Source organism: Diadema setosum, chromosome 19 (assembly GCF_964275005.1).
Source record: "Diadema setosum chromosome 19, eeDiaSeto1, whole genome shotgun sequence".
NCBI classification, from domain to species: domain Eukaryota; kingdom Metazoa; phylum Echinodermata; class Echinoidea; order Diadematoida; family Diadematidae; genus Diadema; species Diadema setosum.
This window is the reverse complement of record NC_092703.1, coordinates 31,895,706-31,915,056: the sequence shown is the minus strand read 5'-3', so window position 1 is coordinate 31,915,056 and position 19,351 is coordinate 31,895,706. Positions and strand designations below refer to the sequence as shown.

At 38.0% G+C, this 19,351-nt stretch overlaps 1 protein-coding gene across 1 annotated transcript in view; it reads right to left on the bottom strand.

Moving 5' to 3' along the window:
- The window catches only part of LOC140242428 (activating signal cointegrator 1 complex subunit 3-like), a 64,806-nt gene extending 47,018 nt beyond the window's left edge, over positions 1–17,788 (bottom strand). The window contains exons 1-10 of the mRNA XM_072322165.1: positions 17,780–17,788; positions 14,727–14,852; positions 13,369–13,569; positions 10,780–10,920; positions 8,583–8,747; positions 6,435–6,689; positions 4,918–5,049; positions 4,292–4,483; positions 2,390–2,614; positions 1,001–1,120 (exon numbers count right to left, since the gene is read on the bottom strand). Of these exons, the coding sequence (XP_072178266.1) occupies positions 1,001–1,120; positions 2,390–2,614; positions 4,292–4,483; positions 4,918–5,049; positions 6,435–6,689; positions 8,583–8,747; positions 10,780–10,920; positions 13,369–13,569; positions 14,727–14,852; positions 17,780–17,788 (1,566 nt within the window). The remainder of the gene's footprint in view (positions 1–1,000; positions 1,121–2,389; positions 2,615–4,291; positions 4,484–4,917; positions 5,050–6,434; positions 6,690–8,582; positions 8,748–10,779; positions 10,921–13,368; positions 13,570–14,726; positions 14,853–17,779) is intronic.
- Between the last annotated feature and the right edge of the window lie 1,563 nt (positions 17,789–19,351).

Genomic DNA, 19,351 nt, shown 5'->3' with positions numbered 1-19,351 from the left:
GATAATGATTATGATGATAATAATAATAACAGTAACAATAATAATAATAATGATAATAAAAAAGACAACAATTACAACCAGTATTCAAAAGCGCGTTTTCAAAATAGATTCAAAGCGCTCAAAAAATTACAAAAAAATACAAAAATTAACAAAATATTTACTGAACTAAACAAGAGAGACAGAAAAAAAAATAAAACAAAATAAGCAATGCCATGAGATTGATCGTTATGTACACGGAACGAGCGTGATACCCACTGTGTGTGTGTGTGTGTGTGTGTGTACGTGTGTGTGTGTGTGTGTGCGTGTGTGTGAGTGTGCGTGTACGTGTGTGCGTGTGTGCGGGTGTGTGTGTGTGTGTGTGTGTGCGTATGTGTGTGTGTCTTAGCGTCGACATGGCGTGTCGTGATGAGAGAGCTGGCTGGCCGATGGAAATGTCGGGACTGATATGTAATAAGATATGTAATAACAAGTTTATGATATTTATGATATTGATCATTGGTGAATTTATTGGAATCGTATGATAAAAAACAAACAAATGTATGTAATATCATTGCGACGATGATAAAGTATGATAACAGCAGTGACGATTACAATTGTGACAATAACTATAAAAAAAACAAAGAAGAATGAAACAATTATTAGGCAATTATGTTTCTATCACGTGATAAAACATGTATTTGGGAATTGAGTGGGCACTCATTTCTCTGTTGCAATACAGAGACAAACTAAAACACCCACCCACACACACACACACACACCTTAATTGAAGCCGTTATTTTTAAGACCACAAGACTGTATAAATGCGTTTCTGAAGGAATTACACGCTGCAAGCCTACTATAAGTATAGGTGTGGCGATTGTTCAAAATTATTTTCTAGTACCCAAACATGCGAATATAAAGCCCAACATCTAGAATCGCATTCACCAGCCTATGTTCATTCGGGCAGCTGCGATCAGATTATTTATTATTTATTATGAAAAAAAAAAAGTGTCAAAATTACCTTGACATCATCAAATGAAAGTTTGTAAGCCTCAGGACTGCGTCTCATCCGAATGTAGAGGTACGTGTATCTCAGCCAGCGTAGAGCCTCCTCCATGTTACTCACTGTGCCAAGCACAATCTGTAGCACAAGAAACAATGGGGTCATCCCATTAGATTGAGACGTGGCCACGAGTCATACAGCCCACGAGTTTGACATTGGAAAAAAAAAGGGTCCATGAGTCATACAGCCTACGAGTCTTACAGCCAACGATCTCGACACTATAGGCAAAAAGGCCCACGTGGGCCTTTTTTGTGTTATGATAGTGTCGAACTCATGGACCTTGTTTGCCTTGTGTCTGACTCATGGGCCTTATTCGCCAGCAAAGCTGGTGTCGTGCTCATGGGCTGTAGGACTCGTGGGCTGTATGACTCGTTGGTGTCGAACTCGTGACGTGCACCCGAAACAATAACTCTCTGCACCAATGCATATGTCTTGGCAGGGGTTCTAGTTCGATTTGCCCTTTTAGTCGTTCCTTACATGCAGATAAGATGCATTTTTAGATCTTTGCACTTACTTGAGATTTGTCAAGTTGGAAGTTACGAAGTTATCGGACAGGACTGGTAGACATGTTAAAGGTTATATGGACAATAATAATGTTTGGAGAAACCCTAAAAGCAAACTCTAAACACAAACCTGTATTGGTAAAGACTGGCCTATCTATTTTGTCACTTTCATTGACAGATCTCATCCATTCAGTGAGACGTTCATTGTTCCTCCATGTGATACTCAAACTTGGAAAAAGTGCAATTTGTCATCGTTGTCTTTAAAGTTCATGCGCTCAGTCATGCATGACATTTGTCAACATAATTTGGTACCAATGGAAAGATGTTGAGTTCTTCTTACCTAGGTGCCGTGCGCAGAGCAGTGTTTTAGATGCATTATGGGATAGCTCACGGGACAAACTTGCCCCGGTTTTGGCTGCACATGCACTCAGATCACGCTCTGTCTTTATCCAGAGGTATTTTTTGTTGAAGTTTTCTCCGTTTCCATTATGTGACCAGCATATTGAAGCCTTGCAGTAGTGAACCATGACTCTAGTGACCGCAAATCATTAAAACTTAGAAACTTTCAACTCTTTTAAGCTGAATTGTAGCCAAGAAAAAAGGGGTAAAAACGGAAAAGCAGACAAATAACTCCATTAAATCGTATGGGAACTGCGACTCGCGTGAGACAACCGGAAGCGAACAAGGGCACTGAGGAATCCCACAGTGCATCTGTGACAGAGCTCTTCAGCGTGCGCGGAAATTTTCTGCGCATTGGCGATTGGAGAATTATGAAATAGTAGCCCTCCAAAGTTGGATTACTTTTTTCATACGCACCGACTGTATTACATATTGCCTATCTTACCTCGGCATTGAGATTATCTGCCAGCCTCATCTTGAACTTGCTCTCGATCGGATCTTGGGTCATAAGGAGCAAGAGGTAATGTCTAAGCTTCGAGCGAGACGTGATAATGTACCCTTCTCCGAAGGTATCAAACTGAGGCCGACCAGCTCTACCGAAGATCTGAAGCACGTCCAAAATACCGAGGTCTTCTTGTGTGGACGTATCCGGATTGTAGAACTTCGTGCCCTGAAAGCACGATATGAAATGAAAATGATAATATCCTTGTATGTCTATTCTACTAGTAGGCCTACTTGGGAAAGATGTGTAATGCAGTGCCCTCCCGTTACAACGAACACGGTTATAACGAAATTTCGTTATAACGAAGTCTTTTTCCGATTGCCACTGACAAAGAACAGGGGCGGACGATCTAGGAACACCGTACTTCCAGTCCCTAGAGGACCCTTCGGAAGTGACGAACACAAGGTACAAGGTAGAAGGGGGCGCCAAAAAAATATATATATATTTCTGGTGCAAGCAAAAAAACAAAAAAAAAAGGGGCTCCGATAACTAAAATAATGCGGATCGCTTATGAAAATACATAGGGGAACAACTAGCATTTACAGAGCGACTCTACACGGGCGGACGCTTCACATCACATCGCATTCACATCACGTCAATTCGAATTGAAATAAAATTCGTTTTTCTCCGAAATGTTGTTATAACGAAACACACAAATTCTGATAAACCTAGATGTTTGTTAGTTAAAAAATGAAATACGGTTCGTTATCAAGCACATTGTGACGTTATTCCGAAGGCTCGTTAATATATAAGGTTCGTTAATCCGACAATGAAATAAAGTTCTTAGTACGAAGGTTCGTTAATCAGCCATTGAAAAGAATCTTTGTTATTTCGAATATTCGTTAATCGGAACATGAAATAAGGTTCGGTAATCCACAAGTGGAAGGAAATGGGTGAGTACACTAACAAAACCTCGGAATTACAAATCTTATATCGACTTTGGATAAATGAATCTTATCTCACTTTAGGAATTATGAACTTTCGGAATAACGAATCTTCGAAAGAACGAGGCTTCAGAGAAACAAACGTGTTTTTTTTTTTCATTTTATTTCATTTCATATCATTTTATTCTCGGACTAACAAACCTTCGAAATAACGAATCCCGGTAATAGCGAACCTTCAGAATATTGACTCTTTTAGAATAACGAGCCTTCGGAATAAGGAACTTTGGTAGTAACCGAATCCAAAACCATCACTGTTTACACATTTTTTTTTTTCAAACTATAGGCATAAAAGTACGAGCAACTTGATGCTCTCTATTCAATGTAACATTAAAAAAGAGACAGCGTCCTATTTGGTATAGCTTTTCAGCACATGATGAGTATTCAATAAACAACATACAGTATGCGCATGGTTTACGTGTTTTCATCATACTGTATTATGTTCGGTTATAACGACATTTCAATATAACGAAAGAAAACTGGCGGTCCCAAGTAATTACGGGAGGGCACTGTTTATCATAACGAAGCGGCGGCAAGGGGGATGAAGTAGACACATTATCAAGCATCGCAAGTGTAAAAAAAAAACAAAAGCAAAATAAAACAAAAAACAGCGTGTCAGTAGACTTCGCGTCAATGAAAAAACAACAACACTAACTTAGATTACACAAACACTTGAAAGGTAATGGGCAATATACTTGCGTACACACAATAACGCTTAAACACAATTGAAAAGGGAAATGTTTGTATCAAGATCTAGGCTGCAATGATTCAATTAGCTTGAAGTAAAAAAAAAAAATCTGCATTTATCTCTTCTTCAAAATATTCTTTCCAATAAGAATGAAATATTGAAATAAACATTGTTTCCTGCTCAAATCAAAGCGATTCGATTTCGAGCTCCGTGTACCTTGATAATGACGGCATGGGCAGGGAGGTTCACACCCCAGGCCAAGGTGGTTGTGCAGCACAGAACTCGGATCAATCCGGCAGAAAAGTATTTCTCCACGAAGTCGCGACTCTGCCTCGAGATACCGCCGTGATGTACAGCCAACCCCTTGGGCACTAGGTCCATGAGAATCTGGTCAGGAAGGCCCTCCAGCTAGGTGGCATTGAATCAAAATCAAGCTATTCCTTATCAGCCGGTGTCAATAGCAGGCCGTAACACCAAGGAGCTGCAGAAGCTCCTTGGTAACACACAGTTGGACTGAAAATTAAACTGGAACTCAAATTCAAACTCATTCTCTATGGCATATTATATCCCAAGAGAGAAAAACGACAGTGGTTTTAAGGCTACTGGATCGAAAAATAATGTCAAATATACGATGGTACTCAGATGTCGGGTCTCTTCATACGCATGTTATTCGCATGACAAAGACAAGCGTTAAACCAATATTTCAGAAGCAGCATTTATTTCCCTATATACAAAATCCACTTTGTGTATGAGTATCTGTCGCTTCTTGTTGTTGATAGGAAGGAACTAGGCGAGCTACCTACGATAAACTAGATGGTTTTATTCTCATTAAAGTAGCCTACCTCTTTTTTGGCATCCTCGAACGATTCGTGCGTTTCTGTGGAAAAGGGCGCTGTTGGTTCCCTTTTAAGCCTTTTCAACAACTCATCCGCGGTTTCACGGGTGCCCGCTCTTGAAAACACGAAGATCAGCACCTGCCACAAGATCGACATGAGCATACACTCTAAAAAATAATCGGGTCAGAACTGACCCAGAACCGAGTCCGTAGGGGTCACACCCCGTTCCGGGTAAAAAATGACTTGGAATTTGGTCATGAAGACCCGGAATGGGGTCACCCTGACCCAATTCATGACTCTGAATGGGGTCATATCTGACTCCATTCCTTGACATTTCTGACCCGGAACGGGGTGTGAGCCCAACGGACCCTTTCCGGGTCAGTTCTGAGAGTGTATAATACTGTCAAGCAACTTTAATTATACTTCATGAAATCTTTGAACACTCACGTTGAATGTTTTGCCTGTCATCCAATTTTAACTACACAAGACACTGCTGGGTACACTATTGTCAATATGTCACTTAAAATCGGCTGTCATCTCGAAGAAATGATTTTCCACTTGTTTTGTGCTTCGAATTAATGAATTCTTGCGTCGAGTTGTTTTTATTGCAACTGACGAATTATCCTTCATTTAATAAGGACCGATTATTCAATGTTTCAGCAGTGGCCATAATTTAGAAAAAAAAAAAATCATGGGCATACATATTCTGGTCGACTCACATTCTGAAATATCAAATAACCGGTGTTTTGTTATTGTAACCCAATGATAATCGGAGCCATCCAGGCAAATAAATATACTTTGTGAAGCCATAAACCTACATTATAGGATCGCAGGAAATTGATGGGTTGAAAGGCAGGTGTCGCACGGATTTAAGTCAAACCTTGCCCTCCACTTAAATGAAGGAGTGACCAGATATTAATAGTACACAAATGATGCACATTACATAGGGCGTTACTGAGAATGATCCATCCGATAGTGATTTTGGAAGAGTTTGAAACATACGAGGCAACTTTAAAATGATGACATGGATCCTTTTCATTTAATAATCCACGCTATTAAGATTAATACTAATGTGAAACCGAACACTACGCAGTAGGTGATCCAGTCGAGCGAAGACAATCGTTAGCTGGAATATTAAGAGGTAATGAGACAATCAACCAAAGGTAGTTTCGGCTGAAAAGTAACTTTCTGTCAGTATAATCATCCATTTTCAAGAAGGGCAAATACTCTGGTAGACTTGTCAAGGCTTTTGTAGGTAACGGCAACCCAAATGAATGAACAAAGTCACGTCTTTGAGCAATGGTGTCGTTAGTAGCGGTCATTAGTACCTGTCATTAGGAAAAGATTATGCCCGCTGAGCTTGTTATAAAAAATGAAAATCTGGTCACGTGGTTGCTCTCTGCCAATCATTATTTTGATCAGCATCCACTATAACCTATTTCATTTGCACACATAAGTATACCCCTTCCGTCCCCCATCCCATACACACAAATAAACAAACTTGACAGACTGGGTTAACCTACTTGATGACCGTTCTTCACCAGCTCTATCATCTTCTCGTAGCAAACGTCGTTCATCAGAACTTTCTCTTTATTTTTATTGGAATGCAAGTTCTTAACGCCGATAAAAGACTGCTGGAGCGGGACGGGACGAAATCGGGAATCGAAGAAGAAAAGCCCCTTGTCGAGATCGACGTGGAGGAACTCTGCGACGTCCCTATAGTTTGGCAGAGTAGCCGACAGTCCAACAATTCGGACATTGTTCTGGTAGGCCTCGACCTTGACAAAAGTAAACGTTTTAATCGATATAAGATTTCGTAATGTAAACATCTCCACTAGAGGATGTAATTGAGAAGTGTGGCATAAGTAAAATTACATGTGCTGATGATACTTATCTGCCACTGCCAAAAAGTACCAATTCTGATGCAGATATAGTTCAGATTGAATCATGCTTACGTAAAATTCAAGATTGGTCTTTGAAAAATGGTCTAAAATTGATTAAGAGAACTGAAGTTGTGCATGTAACACGCGAAAGGAAATTTGATCATATCATAACTCAATTGGTTTTGGTTGGTTGGTTGCCGACGATTGGTTGCCGATAAGGGCTCGTATCAAGTTTAAGGTTCTGACACTTGTATTGAAATGTTTTCATGATAATGCCCCTGCATACCTCAGTGGACTAATCAAGCCAGTGGCGGATCCAGGGAGGACAGCAACCGGCGCACGCCCCCCCCCCCCTTTATTTTTTGTTGAAACAAAAGAAATAGAAAGAAAAAATGGGGGAGGGGTGCGTGCGCGCCCCCCCCCCCCTTTAATTTCGTAAACGCGCCCCCTCTTTACGGAATTCCTGGATCCGCCCCTGCAAGCCATATACATCCTGTCATAATCTACGTTCAAAGTCAAAGAATCTCCTCTCTGAAATAAGTTTTAAATCCGAGACATTTGGTGACAGGGCTTTTGAAAAAATGGCACCATCATTATGGAGCAATCCCCCCTTCATCATTAGTTGTATTACAGATTGCAACAAATTCAAATCTGTGAAGATTGAAAACTCTAGAAAATTATTGTTAATTGTAATAGTATTGTGCGAATATAGAAAGGCTTGGATGATTCTATTTCCATATGTACACGCATAGAGACTACCGTATGGTATTATGCGTTGTAAGAACTGATTGTTATTATTATCATTATAAGAATAATGTGATAAAGGAAAAAATAATAAGTGTATATAAATCATTATGTATATAAATATATATATATATATATATATATATATATATATGTCCACACTCAGCAAAAAAGAAAGTAAACACTTTTTCCAGTTCACATTTCTCATAGAAGAATAACATAAAAATAAATGTATCATTTACCATATCAAAGGTAATTTTATTACTTATCCTCCTGATAAGATGATACCAGTACAAACTCTACGAATGAGTGAACACATTCGTTTTTTGTCCTCCTAGGAAAAAAAGTAAAAATTGCAGAAATTGAATTTTTCATTCATTTACAAATACCCTTGAAGATAGCAATGATTACAAAAGACCAATTCAACACACTAAGAGACATGAATGAAATACCAAAACTGAATTTTTGTTCTCTTGTATTTCTTCATTTCCAGAAACAAAAATAAAGTGGGAAACTGAACAAGGGAAAATAAAAGTTTCCTGTGAACTCAAACTTCCTTTTTTTTTATTCTGTTAATTTGGGATTTCAAGACTTCATGATACAAATTCAAGAACCAAATATTGTTTACAATTTTCGTAATTTGATAAAGCATTTCAAATATACGAATTTGGATTTGACAGAAGATTCTTTATTTTTCTCCACTATTTTTGTCTTTCTTTATTTGGGGGGCTACAAAAACATTTTAGAGATCATAGGTTTATTTTTGCAAGCTAATTTGTGTTTCGTATTGTGTTACTGTTTTCTTTTGTTCTCAGTGTTATAATGGAAGTGCACATACGTATGAATGACAACTTGTTTATTTTTGTAATTTTTACTTTAGTGCACTGGAAGAGAGAAAAAGCAAATATCACCCGGATTATTGTCCTATTCCACAATACCAGTTATATCCTACGCGTTAATAATCCGTGGTATACGTGATGGGTGCAGATAGACTAGACGTCTGCGTCTCAAATCGTCATCATTAGTGTCCACTGATTAGCCTACCTGTCTCAGAGTTCGTGCGACCAGGCATTCGATGACGGCTCCCCTGTCTTCGTGCAGGAGATGAACCTCATCGATGATGAGGAGTTTGACCAGCTGGATAATGGTGGCGTCGCCCGTGCACTTCCGGGTGATGACGTCCCATTTCTCGGGAGTGACGACAAGCATCTGTAACAATTGTAAGTTGACTATGACATGTATGAAATCGTACGCAATGCAACATAGGGGGAACCTTCCGGGTATATTGTGGGTAAGCTGAAGATAATCAGTATCTAAAAGGACAGGTAATGCATAGGCCTTATCAAAGCCCAGCACCTTCTATTTGGACCTCTTTGTTTTTGGATATCTCAGCTATTTTAAAACCATTTTTATCAAATAAAATTCACAGTCTGGGACATTCACACTGATCCTGACAAATCGACGGATGACCGCGGATGAGGCGGGGTCTCCGGAGGCACTACGGCTGATCGGGGTAGTTATGTCATTTCATCCTTGTAGAGTGTCTATGTCCCGTCAATTTGACATACGGAAATCCCTGGTGTTCAGGCAATCTCTTTACAGCAGCTCTTGAATCTCAAAACTTCATTCTTTGCAGGTTTCGGTGAAAATGTAATTATTGAGATTACAGCTATAACAGTTCCGGATGTAAATATAAAGCTAGATAAGATCCTGGCTTCCCCATACTCGTTGAAGACTTCTTTGATGACTTAAAGTGCATGTCATAAAAACAACCGTCGGATTTTATATAGATAAATACTACGGGAAATTCATATCTGATTACTAGTATCTCAAGGCTTTCAGTTCAACTATTCTCCCTCTATTATATTCAATATTCAATATTCCTAACACGCAAGTTTAGCAAATATAACTACTTTTATTGAAATCGTATTTTGGGCTTGGGGGGGGGGGTGGGGAGGTGACACAATAATTATTTGCTCCTGCGGCAATCGCTCCGGTCTCATTTTCTGCAAGGACTCAGGGAAAGACACAAAGAGCTAGGGTTGTGATTATACGGTTTTAGATTTACTTTGATTTGAGGATTAGGATTGAGGATAAGGTTATGTTTGTGGGACAAATTTAGAAATATCATAGCAGCAATTGTCGCAGTAGCAGATGTCATAGAACTTTTTTTTTTTTTTGGTTGGGGGGGGGCAGAATAATCTTACATGTTTGTTGTTTTCATGCTATACTTTTTTACCCTCACTTTACTTTTGATAGAGTTAACTACCTAACCAATCTTCAAAGGTAACATTTTAGATGTTACGTATTTTCTCCCGCTTTTTCCGCCCCACAGCAAAGGTTGTATGATTATTAACCTTACGCTTCAATCCCTTCTAAGAAGGTACTCAAATTTCCTCATTGACGGTAACATTTCTGACAAAGCGTCTGAGGGTAAGAATGGCATTAAAGATTTCGATGTTTACATTGAGACATAGAAACAGGAAGAAGAGGTAGTAGTTATTGCATGTGATGAAATATGCTTTATTCATTAAATAAGTATTTTTGTGTCCAGTCAGAATTCAATTTTATAATGATAATTTATTTTGAGTTTTCCCGTAAGTGTTTGAGGAATTGTTAATAAAACAGCTATATCAAGAAGGGTATTACTATGGTAACGAATCGTCTTTACCCTGAGTGAAGAAGAGCAATCTGCAATTTGAACATTTACTTCCATTTCCTAATAGAGAAGAAAACTATACAATTTTGCTCTGGAATACTTCGAGAAAACAAAGAGACGAACAGAATAATGAAAAAGGGATTGATTTCATCAAGATCAAATGCTACCAGGACGTTAAAACTTTGTGCCAACGCCCAACAAGACCAACCTGTGACTGCTACCAGACGGGTAAAACTTTTCACCACCCAACAAGACTGGGGACATCCCATGAGATTGACACTCACGAGCCATACAGCCCACGAGTTCGACATTGAAAACAGGTCCACGAGACATACAGCTCACGAGTCATACAGCCCATGAGTTCGACACTAGTTAAATAAAGCCCATGAGTTCGACACTAGGTAAAAACAGCCCACGAGTTCGACAGATACAGCACGGGGCTAAATGTATCGGTCTCATGGGCCTTGTTAGCTTAGTGTTAAACTAACGGGCGGTATGACTCGTGAGCTGTATGACTTGTGACCTGTATGACTCGTGGGCTGTGTGGATGTAGGTCTCGTGACGTGCGCCCGCAAGACCAACCTGTGACTGCATGATCTCTCTCTTGGTGAGCCTCGAGTCCCCGGTTAGCTCTTTCACGGAGATGCCCAGTGGCCTGAGGCGCGAACCAAATGTCTTGACCATCTCAGCTGCCAGGGCTTTCATTGGCGCCACGTACACGATCTAACCGGACAGGAAACGCAGAATCATGAAACCCTAGCTGTCATACAGTGCACTTCCGTTATAGCGAACACAGTTATGACGAAATTCCAGTTACAATGAAGTAAAAATTCAGGCCGCAACAATATCCGATCTATGTTTTGTTTTGTTTTGTTTTGTTTTTAATTAGTTCGGTTATAACAAAATTTCGATATAACGAAAGAAAACTGCCGCTCCTGAGGACTTCGTTATAACGGGAGTCCACTGTTTCATTAACGGAGTATAACCAGGGACGTTCTAAACGTTACTTCTGAATTATGGTTTGTTGTTTGCTTTTATAATGTTACGCACTGTCATGCCTAGGGCAAAATCAGAGAAACAGCCCTGTCACACCATATTACCCCGTTAATTAATAAAGTCCCAGAATATTTGAAATTAAGATTTGGACTATTCATTGCCAGCATTTCAAAGTCACACTTTCATTTGAGTCCAAAGTCTTAACTGTTACATTTTTAAAACAAGATTCTGAAATTGGCAACACATTTTTTTTTTAATTTGTGTTTCTCTCTTCTAGTTGAATTTTCCTTTTAAAAACGTAAACAGTCTCATTTCACCTGTCTCCTTTGTAGCAAATGTAATTAACTTTAGATGTGCCTACGCTCTAAGAAAAATGGGTTCAATTTTGCATTTTTACCTGTTTCACACTGGAAGCACCTTTGCGGGTGCAACTTTGCACCTTTCTGGGCTGAGATGTGCAAAGTTGCACCTTTAAACGTGCTGGTAAAGGTGCAAAGTTCAACCCATTTTTCTTAGAGTGTATAAAGGTGCCAATATTATAATTTCTGCAGCAATATTCCCCAAAGACTTGATGGACTATGATAATTATGTATCATGAGGCAAATCTCTCGTTTGAAGAAGCTACACCCCTGTAGACATGCCAGTGTATATCTTGGCAATCAAGGACTTAAAAACCAAAGATATAAAACACCTGTTTCTTGACCCTGGCCTAATCTAAGCATTAGTCACCGCCACAGGGGGGGGGGGGGGCACCAACGAGAGGAAGAGATTGTTTTGGTTTTGGCATGGGCTATGTAGCTCCATGGTGCGTGTGTGTGTGTGTACGTGTGTGTGTGTGAGTGTATACATTCAGTATTAATAGGCTTGTGGGTGCGAAGTGTATGCAGACAGAGCATGCATGTACTGCAGTGACTGGAACTATTTTCCATTTTGTCTCTCCCCATCTTCCTCCCCCATCTCCCCCCCCCCCCACTCTCTCCCTCTCTCTCTCTCTCTCTCTCTTTCTCAACGATTAATATTTATTCCAGACAGCACAAGACTGATTGTAACCCACTGGTAACTTAACTAGACGTACACGAACTTCAGTCTGGTTCTGTTTCAATGCTCTACAATGCTCTCCTTCTTATTCCTGTATTTTCGTTATTTATGGGTCAATTTTTTTCGTTCGAAATTTAAAACGGGTGACCATAGAATTTCTCAATAGAATGTAAAATTGAAAACTTCAGAAAGAATAGAGAAAATTGAGTTCACTTTGAATGGTCTGCCACAGGCAGATATCCTTATCATGCTCTTACGTAATATGACAGCTGTTGTAGTCATTAAACCTTGGCTTGGCCTCCAGGTTTGCCACGCCTGAGTAGAAAGTTATTTTGCAATGGGCAAAAACATATCCTCCCACTACTCAAACGAGGACTCGTTAGGGGGGAGGGGGTATAGCACCCCATCAGGTCTCGTCTCAAACGGGGGTTTGACGGCATGTATAATACATGATCTGTCAGTCATATCTTCGTTGCTATGATTATAGCACTAACCACAGTAACAGGTACAACAATTATTATTGGTTACGAGTTCGCCCTGCAATGCATGATCATGGACTTTCATAATAAGCTTCTGACAATGCTCTGTCCATGAGAATTCAGAGCAAATCTCCACTTGCGGCAGGGCTCCACACTAACTTTTTTTTTGATGGCCCGATGGGGCCACCAAAATCATCAATTTCAAATGTTTGGTGGACCGAGAGAAAAATTTGGTGGCCAGATAAAAAAAAAAAGAGAAAAACATTAAAAGTCCTGTCAATTTCATCTTTGCCTTAGTCTTCAATCAGTAGGCCTACCATTACATTATCAGTATAATCATAACTACCATTAAAAACGACAATGTACGTATTGCATGTTCTTACGTAAATTTGGTAAGAATTCTAAATACCACAGTGAGATGGTCATTTAGCGATTACAGAATATTTGTGGAGCTATGACGTAGCACTTTGTTCTCATCATAAACGCGAATAATCGGTGTTTTACCTATGAAAAATGTTGATGGTTTTGATAAGTTCTTAGACTAAAGGGATAAACGCTGGATGGAGAAAAGATGAGAAGTGATGAAAGCACTAGACTAACGAAGATGAATTTTTGTCGATGATGAAAGATCAGCTGTGGCTGATGAAAGCCCGCTTACTTTGAATTCATCAGTTTTGACCACACCCAGCTGGATGTGCTTCCTGACTTCGTGCAGGACCGCTAGCATGGCGATGTTCGTCTTCCCCGCTCCGGTCGGGGCGCAGACCAGCAGATTCTCGTCCGTGTTGTAGGCGGCGTCAAATACGATCGTCTGAACGAGATTCAGTGCCTCCATACCACGGAAGGCTTTCCGACTGACCTTTGGGTTTTGATTGTAAAGTAATAGATTCTTGCAAGCAGTCGGCTGTATTTGCAGCATTTAAACCTTATAGGCAATATTCATGATATAAGTAGGGGGAGAATGCTATAAGACAACAATCCTCTATAATGTTGGGGGTTATTTTGGCTTTTATCAAATAGCCACACTTGCATACACACGCAAACATACACACACACACACACACACACATGAGTATTAATATAACTAGTATGATCATTAATATGTAATCATCATACTATACATAATTATATCGAATATATTGTTATAATTTCACATATAATATATCACATATATTGTTATAATGTCATATATATTATGTATGATAAATACATTGTATTTGACATGTTTGAGAAGCTATATTCGCAACTGCACTGAAATTTGTGATGAAAATCTGGTTGATAACTTACCATGAAGTCATTCAAGACAACAATAACCCGATGTTAAATATACAAGTTATTCTTCCTGATGTCATGTCAAATGGACATTTTGTGAAGATTAATGTATTGGTGAATGGGAGACTTGAATATACATTTCTGGTTAATATCCCTGCTTCGCGCGTGAAAACATGTAAAATCGTAAAAACTCCACAACATGCGTGTTTGAAGTCAAAATTTGATGAAGTCTTTACCATTCTGCTCGTCTTTTTTTGTTGTTGCTGTAATCAATTATAAGCAATGATTTCAAAATTAAAGATTGATTTGAAATTGGCCTTTTTAATTAAAGTATTGTTTTTAGAAAAAATTTGTGATACAAACAGTATTTCTGGAAATAACGCTTCTTCATTCATAACAGATATTTAAACGTGTTAATATAGAGTTGAGTTTGATTTTTTTTAACACAAATTAAGTCCAAAGAAACCGACTTTTTCGGCCTTTGTTGCGTAATTCGCGTTTATTCAAGATTTGTGATCGTTTTGTCAGTGTTTGTGGTAATCATTAATGTATGTACTATTCCCCGAAGAAGTATGGCCGACGTGCAGCTTGATATCTCATTGTGTTTTCTGCAAGTCATGCAGCTTCGAATTCCTGGCAGACCGATTCTCTATACGGGGAAAGAATTGATCTTATACGCTTTACAATATGGAAAGAATTCCTCGTTATGGTTATACCTTAAATAATTACTCATTATAATTATACCTTATCCAACTCTGCGACTGGAATCAAATCCGGTTTCCTTATTGCAGTGGTGATCTCCGGCGGCAGAATAACGACCTCCTCGTACGTATGCTTGTTTCGGTGCTTGCTGTTTGACGGTAGGTCGATCTACGCATTGCAAAAGAACGTTGGTAAACCATCTTCAGACATTAAAGGCATAATTTACCATTTGCAGATAAAAAAAACCCCCTGCATTAGTGCTTTAAAATAGTTCCAAAATGTGAGTTTGGGATTGAAACAACCACTGCAAAAATTTGAATCTGTATAATCAATGTGAAGTATTGTTAAGTACACAAAATGTGAACAGTAGTTATAATAAAAATGTTGCCAGGCTAAACCATGTACAGTTATGGTTTAATGAGAAAAATGCTGATATCTCCTTATATTTTATGCTTTATTGCAAAAAAATTATATGGTAGGATGTTTTGTGATACAACAGACCTACACATATGCATCAAATGTGATATCTTGAACATTTTTAAATCACTGTTCCCAAAGGTAAACCGGACCTTTAATGATGAGGGTTAAGGCTACCTCCCTGTTTGACAACGTCTTCAGGGGTTATCAATTATCGTTAACCCACGTTTGAAACTGTAGTAATCAAGGTTTCTTGCCTAATCACAAGTCAGAAGTCAGTGGTAAAATTAATAGGCCTACTAAAGTTAAAAAAAAAAACCCAAAAAAACTTGACCTCCTATGCGGACATTGCAGTTATTGATCACGGAATTGTAAGGCTGTTGCAGCGTGCATCAATAATTCATTGGATATGGATTATCATCATAATCATAATCATCATCTTCATCGTTATGATTTCCCTTGTTATTTCATCATGGTTAGGACTATACCCGCGTGAAGCCATTCAGTGACAGTTTATCTAGAACTTTCCAAATAAGGACATGAATTGCAACCCGTCCTTCAACACATCAAAAGAAAAACAATACACTGAGAAATACTTGGAAAGCTTGTCTTGTCTGATTTGACTGACATATTCAATATGGATTTTTATTGTCGTTACTACTTTGACAACTTCTTAAAAAAACAACAACAACTTCGTTATGCACTAGACAATCTTACGATGTGGCTGATATTCATCTGGGCAACTGTTTAGCAGTAATTAGATAGAAGTATCAATAGAAGTAGTAGTTAGATAAGTATCTATCACTGCATCAGAAGATAGGACGCGCTAGTGATCATCACCAGAAGCAGCCGAAGCAGTAGTAATTGTAATGTAAAAGACAAGTACATGGGGCTCTTAGTCAATGTTAGTGGTAACATTATGATGAAAATGTGAGCATGTGATTAAATTGTGTCAATATGGAATCCACGGGACGCCCTTAGAATGGTTTAAGAGTTATATAACCGAAAGAAAGCAATTTGTTAATATCAATGGCCATGATTCGCAATTAAAACCAATTTCATGTGGAGTCCAACAGGGCTCCCTCTTGGGCCCACTTTTATTTATTTTATACATAAACGATCTTCCAAAATCATCGCAAATCTTATCATTCATTTGTTTTGCCGATGACACAAGCTTGTTTTTTTTATTTTCACATCGAGACCCTATGCATTAATTGATATGATGAATACTGAGCTCAGGTCTGTGCAATCCTGCTGGATTTATGCGAACAAATTATCCTTGAACATAGAAAAAACTCATTATAATTGTATTCAGTAATTCCTTGAATGTTGTCCCATATGATATCAAAATAAATGATTTATGTTTAAAGCAGGTTAATAACACAAAGTTTTCAGGGCTTTGGATTGACCAAGAATTTTCCTGGAAAACTCACATTCATTTTGTAAGTAAAATTTTGTCTAGAAATATTGGAATTTTGAATAAGCTTAAACATTTTCTTTCCTGTTTATATTTTGCAGAGTATATATCTTCTTTAATATCTCCACACTTTAATTATGGAATTCTGGCGTGGGGAAATGCAATTTACTCATTACTAGATTCCCTTCTCCGTATTCAAAAGCGTGCAATAAGAATCATAAACCACGCCGGATATTTTGCTCATACCAACTGTTTTTTAATCAAAACAGAATTCTGAAAATTCCAGACCTATTTTATTACAATCTCGGAATTTTCATGTATAAATTAAAAACTAATGAATTACCATCTGTTTTTATCCACATGTTAAAAAGGAATCGCTCTATCCACTGTTATCCCACTCGCCAGAGTGACGCCTATCACCTTCCCCGTACTCGCATTATTTTTGCAAAGAAAACAATTATATTTACTGGACCCAGATATTGGAATGACCTCCCTCAAGATATCACTTCTTCCTTATCTTTATTCACCTTTAAAGGGGAAGGCTAGTAACTGATCAGTGGGAATCAGTGGAAATGCTGGGAGATGATTGTTCCAATCCTTATGGGATTCATTCAAGAGTTCATTGTATATCTATTGTTGTGTGAAAATGATTTGCTTCAGAACGGTCTCATATTCAAGTAATGTGCCGATTAATGCTCCGTCACTGACCAGGGACGCTAACCTGGAAGCATTAATCTGCACATTACTTGAATATGAGACCATTCTGAAGCAAATCATTTTCACACAACAATAGATATACAATGAACTCTTGAATGAATCCCATAAGGATTGGAACAATCATCTCCCAGCACTTTCCACTGATTCCCACTGATCAGTTACTAGCCTTCCCCTTTAAACGCAAATTAAAACAGTTATTACTTAGTGGATACACACTACCAAGTTTTTAGCAACTTTTTTTTTATACTCCCAGTCTTTTGTCCTTGTCCGCAGCACCAAGTTATTTAAGTTATTTAATGGTACCGATACATCTTTTAATAATAGCATTTTTTTTTCAAACACTGCGAGATCCGTATACAGTCTGGTTTGTACGATATCTATGTGGTTCATTAATTTATTACATATCTTTGTACTGGTATAATTGTAGTTGGTCAAGACAAACATATCCGTTCTCCGTGTAATTATATGCCTATGAACTCGGGAACCTACAGTTTTACAAGCTTTAAAGCTTTTATGTAGGCCCCATCATATTTCTTATACTTACTTGTGACATCTTCATACGATATGACCATGTACATTTGTGTCAAGTATATTTTTTTTTCTTCTTCTTCAATCAAAAGACATGATTGTATATATTTTGTATTCTTGTTTTGTCAATAATTTTGTAATCTCATCATTGAGAAAATGGAAATGGAAATATGAAATAAATTTGAATTGAATTGAATTGAATTGAATTGAATTGAATTGAATTGAAATTTGTCTTCCTTACCTTCTCCCCTAACACCGTAAATTTCGAGACTTGTCCATCCAACTTGTAATCATAGATGTGTGGATAGGTCTTCTGGTTTCTTCTATTTCTGGTTGTTTCTCTTCTAAAGGAGCGAGTGGAGCAATACAGTGGGATTGAATATCAGGTTACCTATAAACCTTCGTTATCATAGACAAAATACACTGCAGACAATAAAAGGCTCGAAATCTGAGAAGCTGATTAAATCTAAAATTATCTTCTAATCCCATCATGGTTTAGATAGTCACTGCGATTTTGTACAGCGGAGTACAGATCAATCCACGGACTATTTTAAACGTCGTTTGAAAGTTGCAAATTTTAGTCTATTGTCTACAATCCGGAGTTTAAACAGTGAATATGATTGAATTGTCCTCGGCGAATTTGGCCCATAAGGTTTTCCCGGTATTTCAAGTATGTCCTCGCTTTTGACTCGTTTTACCGATCATAACTCGATATCCTCATTATGATATAGTATAAAACGTGTCTTTCATGACTCCTCCATACAGTATTTTTTGTAATATGCTTCGTACTTGTAACACTGGAAACACATTTTAAACAGAAATTATGTGGATGATCAATTTGAAGCCTTTCTTACCAAACATCTTTTGTTTTATAATGAGTGTTTTCCATTGCAGAAGTGTGTACACAGATTGAAAAAGAAGGATAACCCATGGTTTAATAGCACACTACGGAAAATGTGTAAAAAGAAGTATTTATTTTATTGTAAGTATCTTAAGAGTTGCAGTGTCATTAACGAACAGAAATTTAAACAATATCGAAATATGGTAAATAAGGAAATACGTAAGAGGAAGCGTGAATATTATCATCGCAAATTTAACAGTGTGCGTGGGAACTTAAAGAAAACACGGTCTATCATTAATGATGTTATGAATAAACAAAGACAGAGTAATTATATAGATTCATAACAAATTAATGGTCATTTTATTGATGATAAAGAGTCTGTTGCACAACATTTTAATGAACATTTTTGCACTATAAGTATGAATATTATTTCTGATGTATCCGATTCGTCTGCATCTATTCATACTTACCTGCACAAAACTTATGGCCAATCCATTTTTTTAAAGCCTGTAACAACTGCTGAAATATTAACCATTGTAATTGAACTGAAAGTAATAAAAAGCCCTGATGATGATGATATTAATGTCAATGTACTTAAAAAAAATCAATTTGTTTCATAATGGAACCTTTATGTGCAATATCTAATTCATCCTTGGAAAATGGTATGTTCCCTCGGCAGCTTAAAGTTGCAAAGGTAATTCCAGTTTTTAAGAATGGGGATAAACACCAGTTACAAAATTATAGACC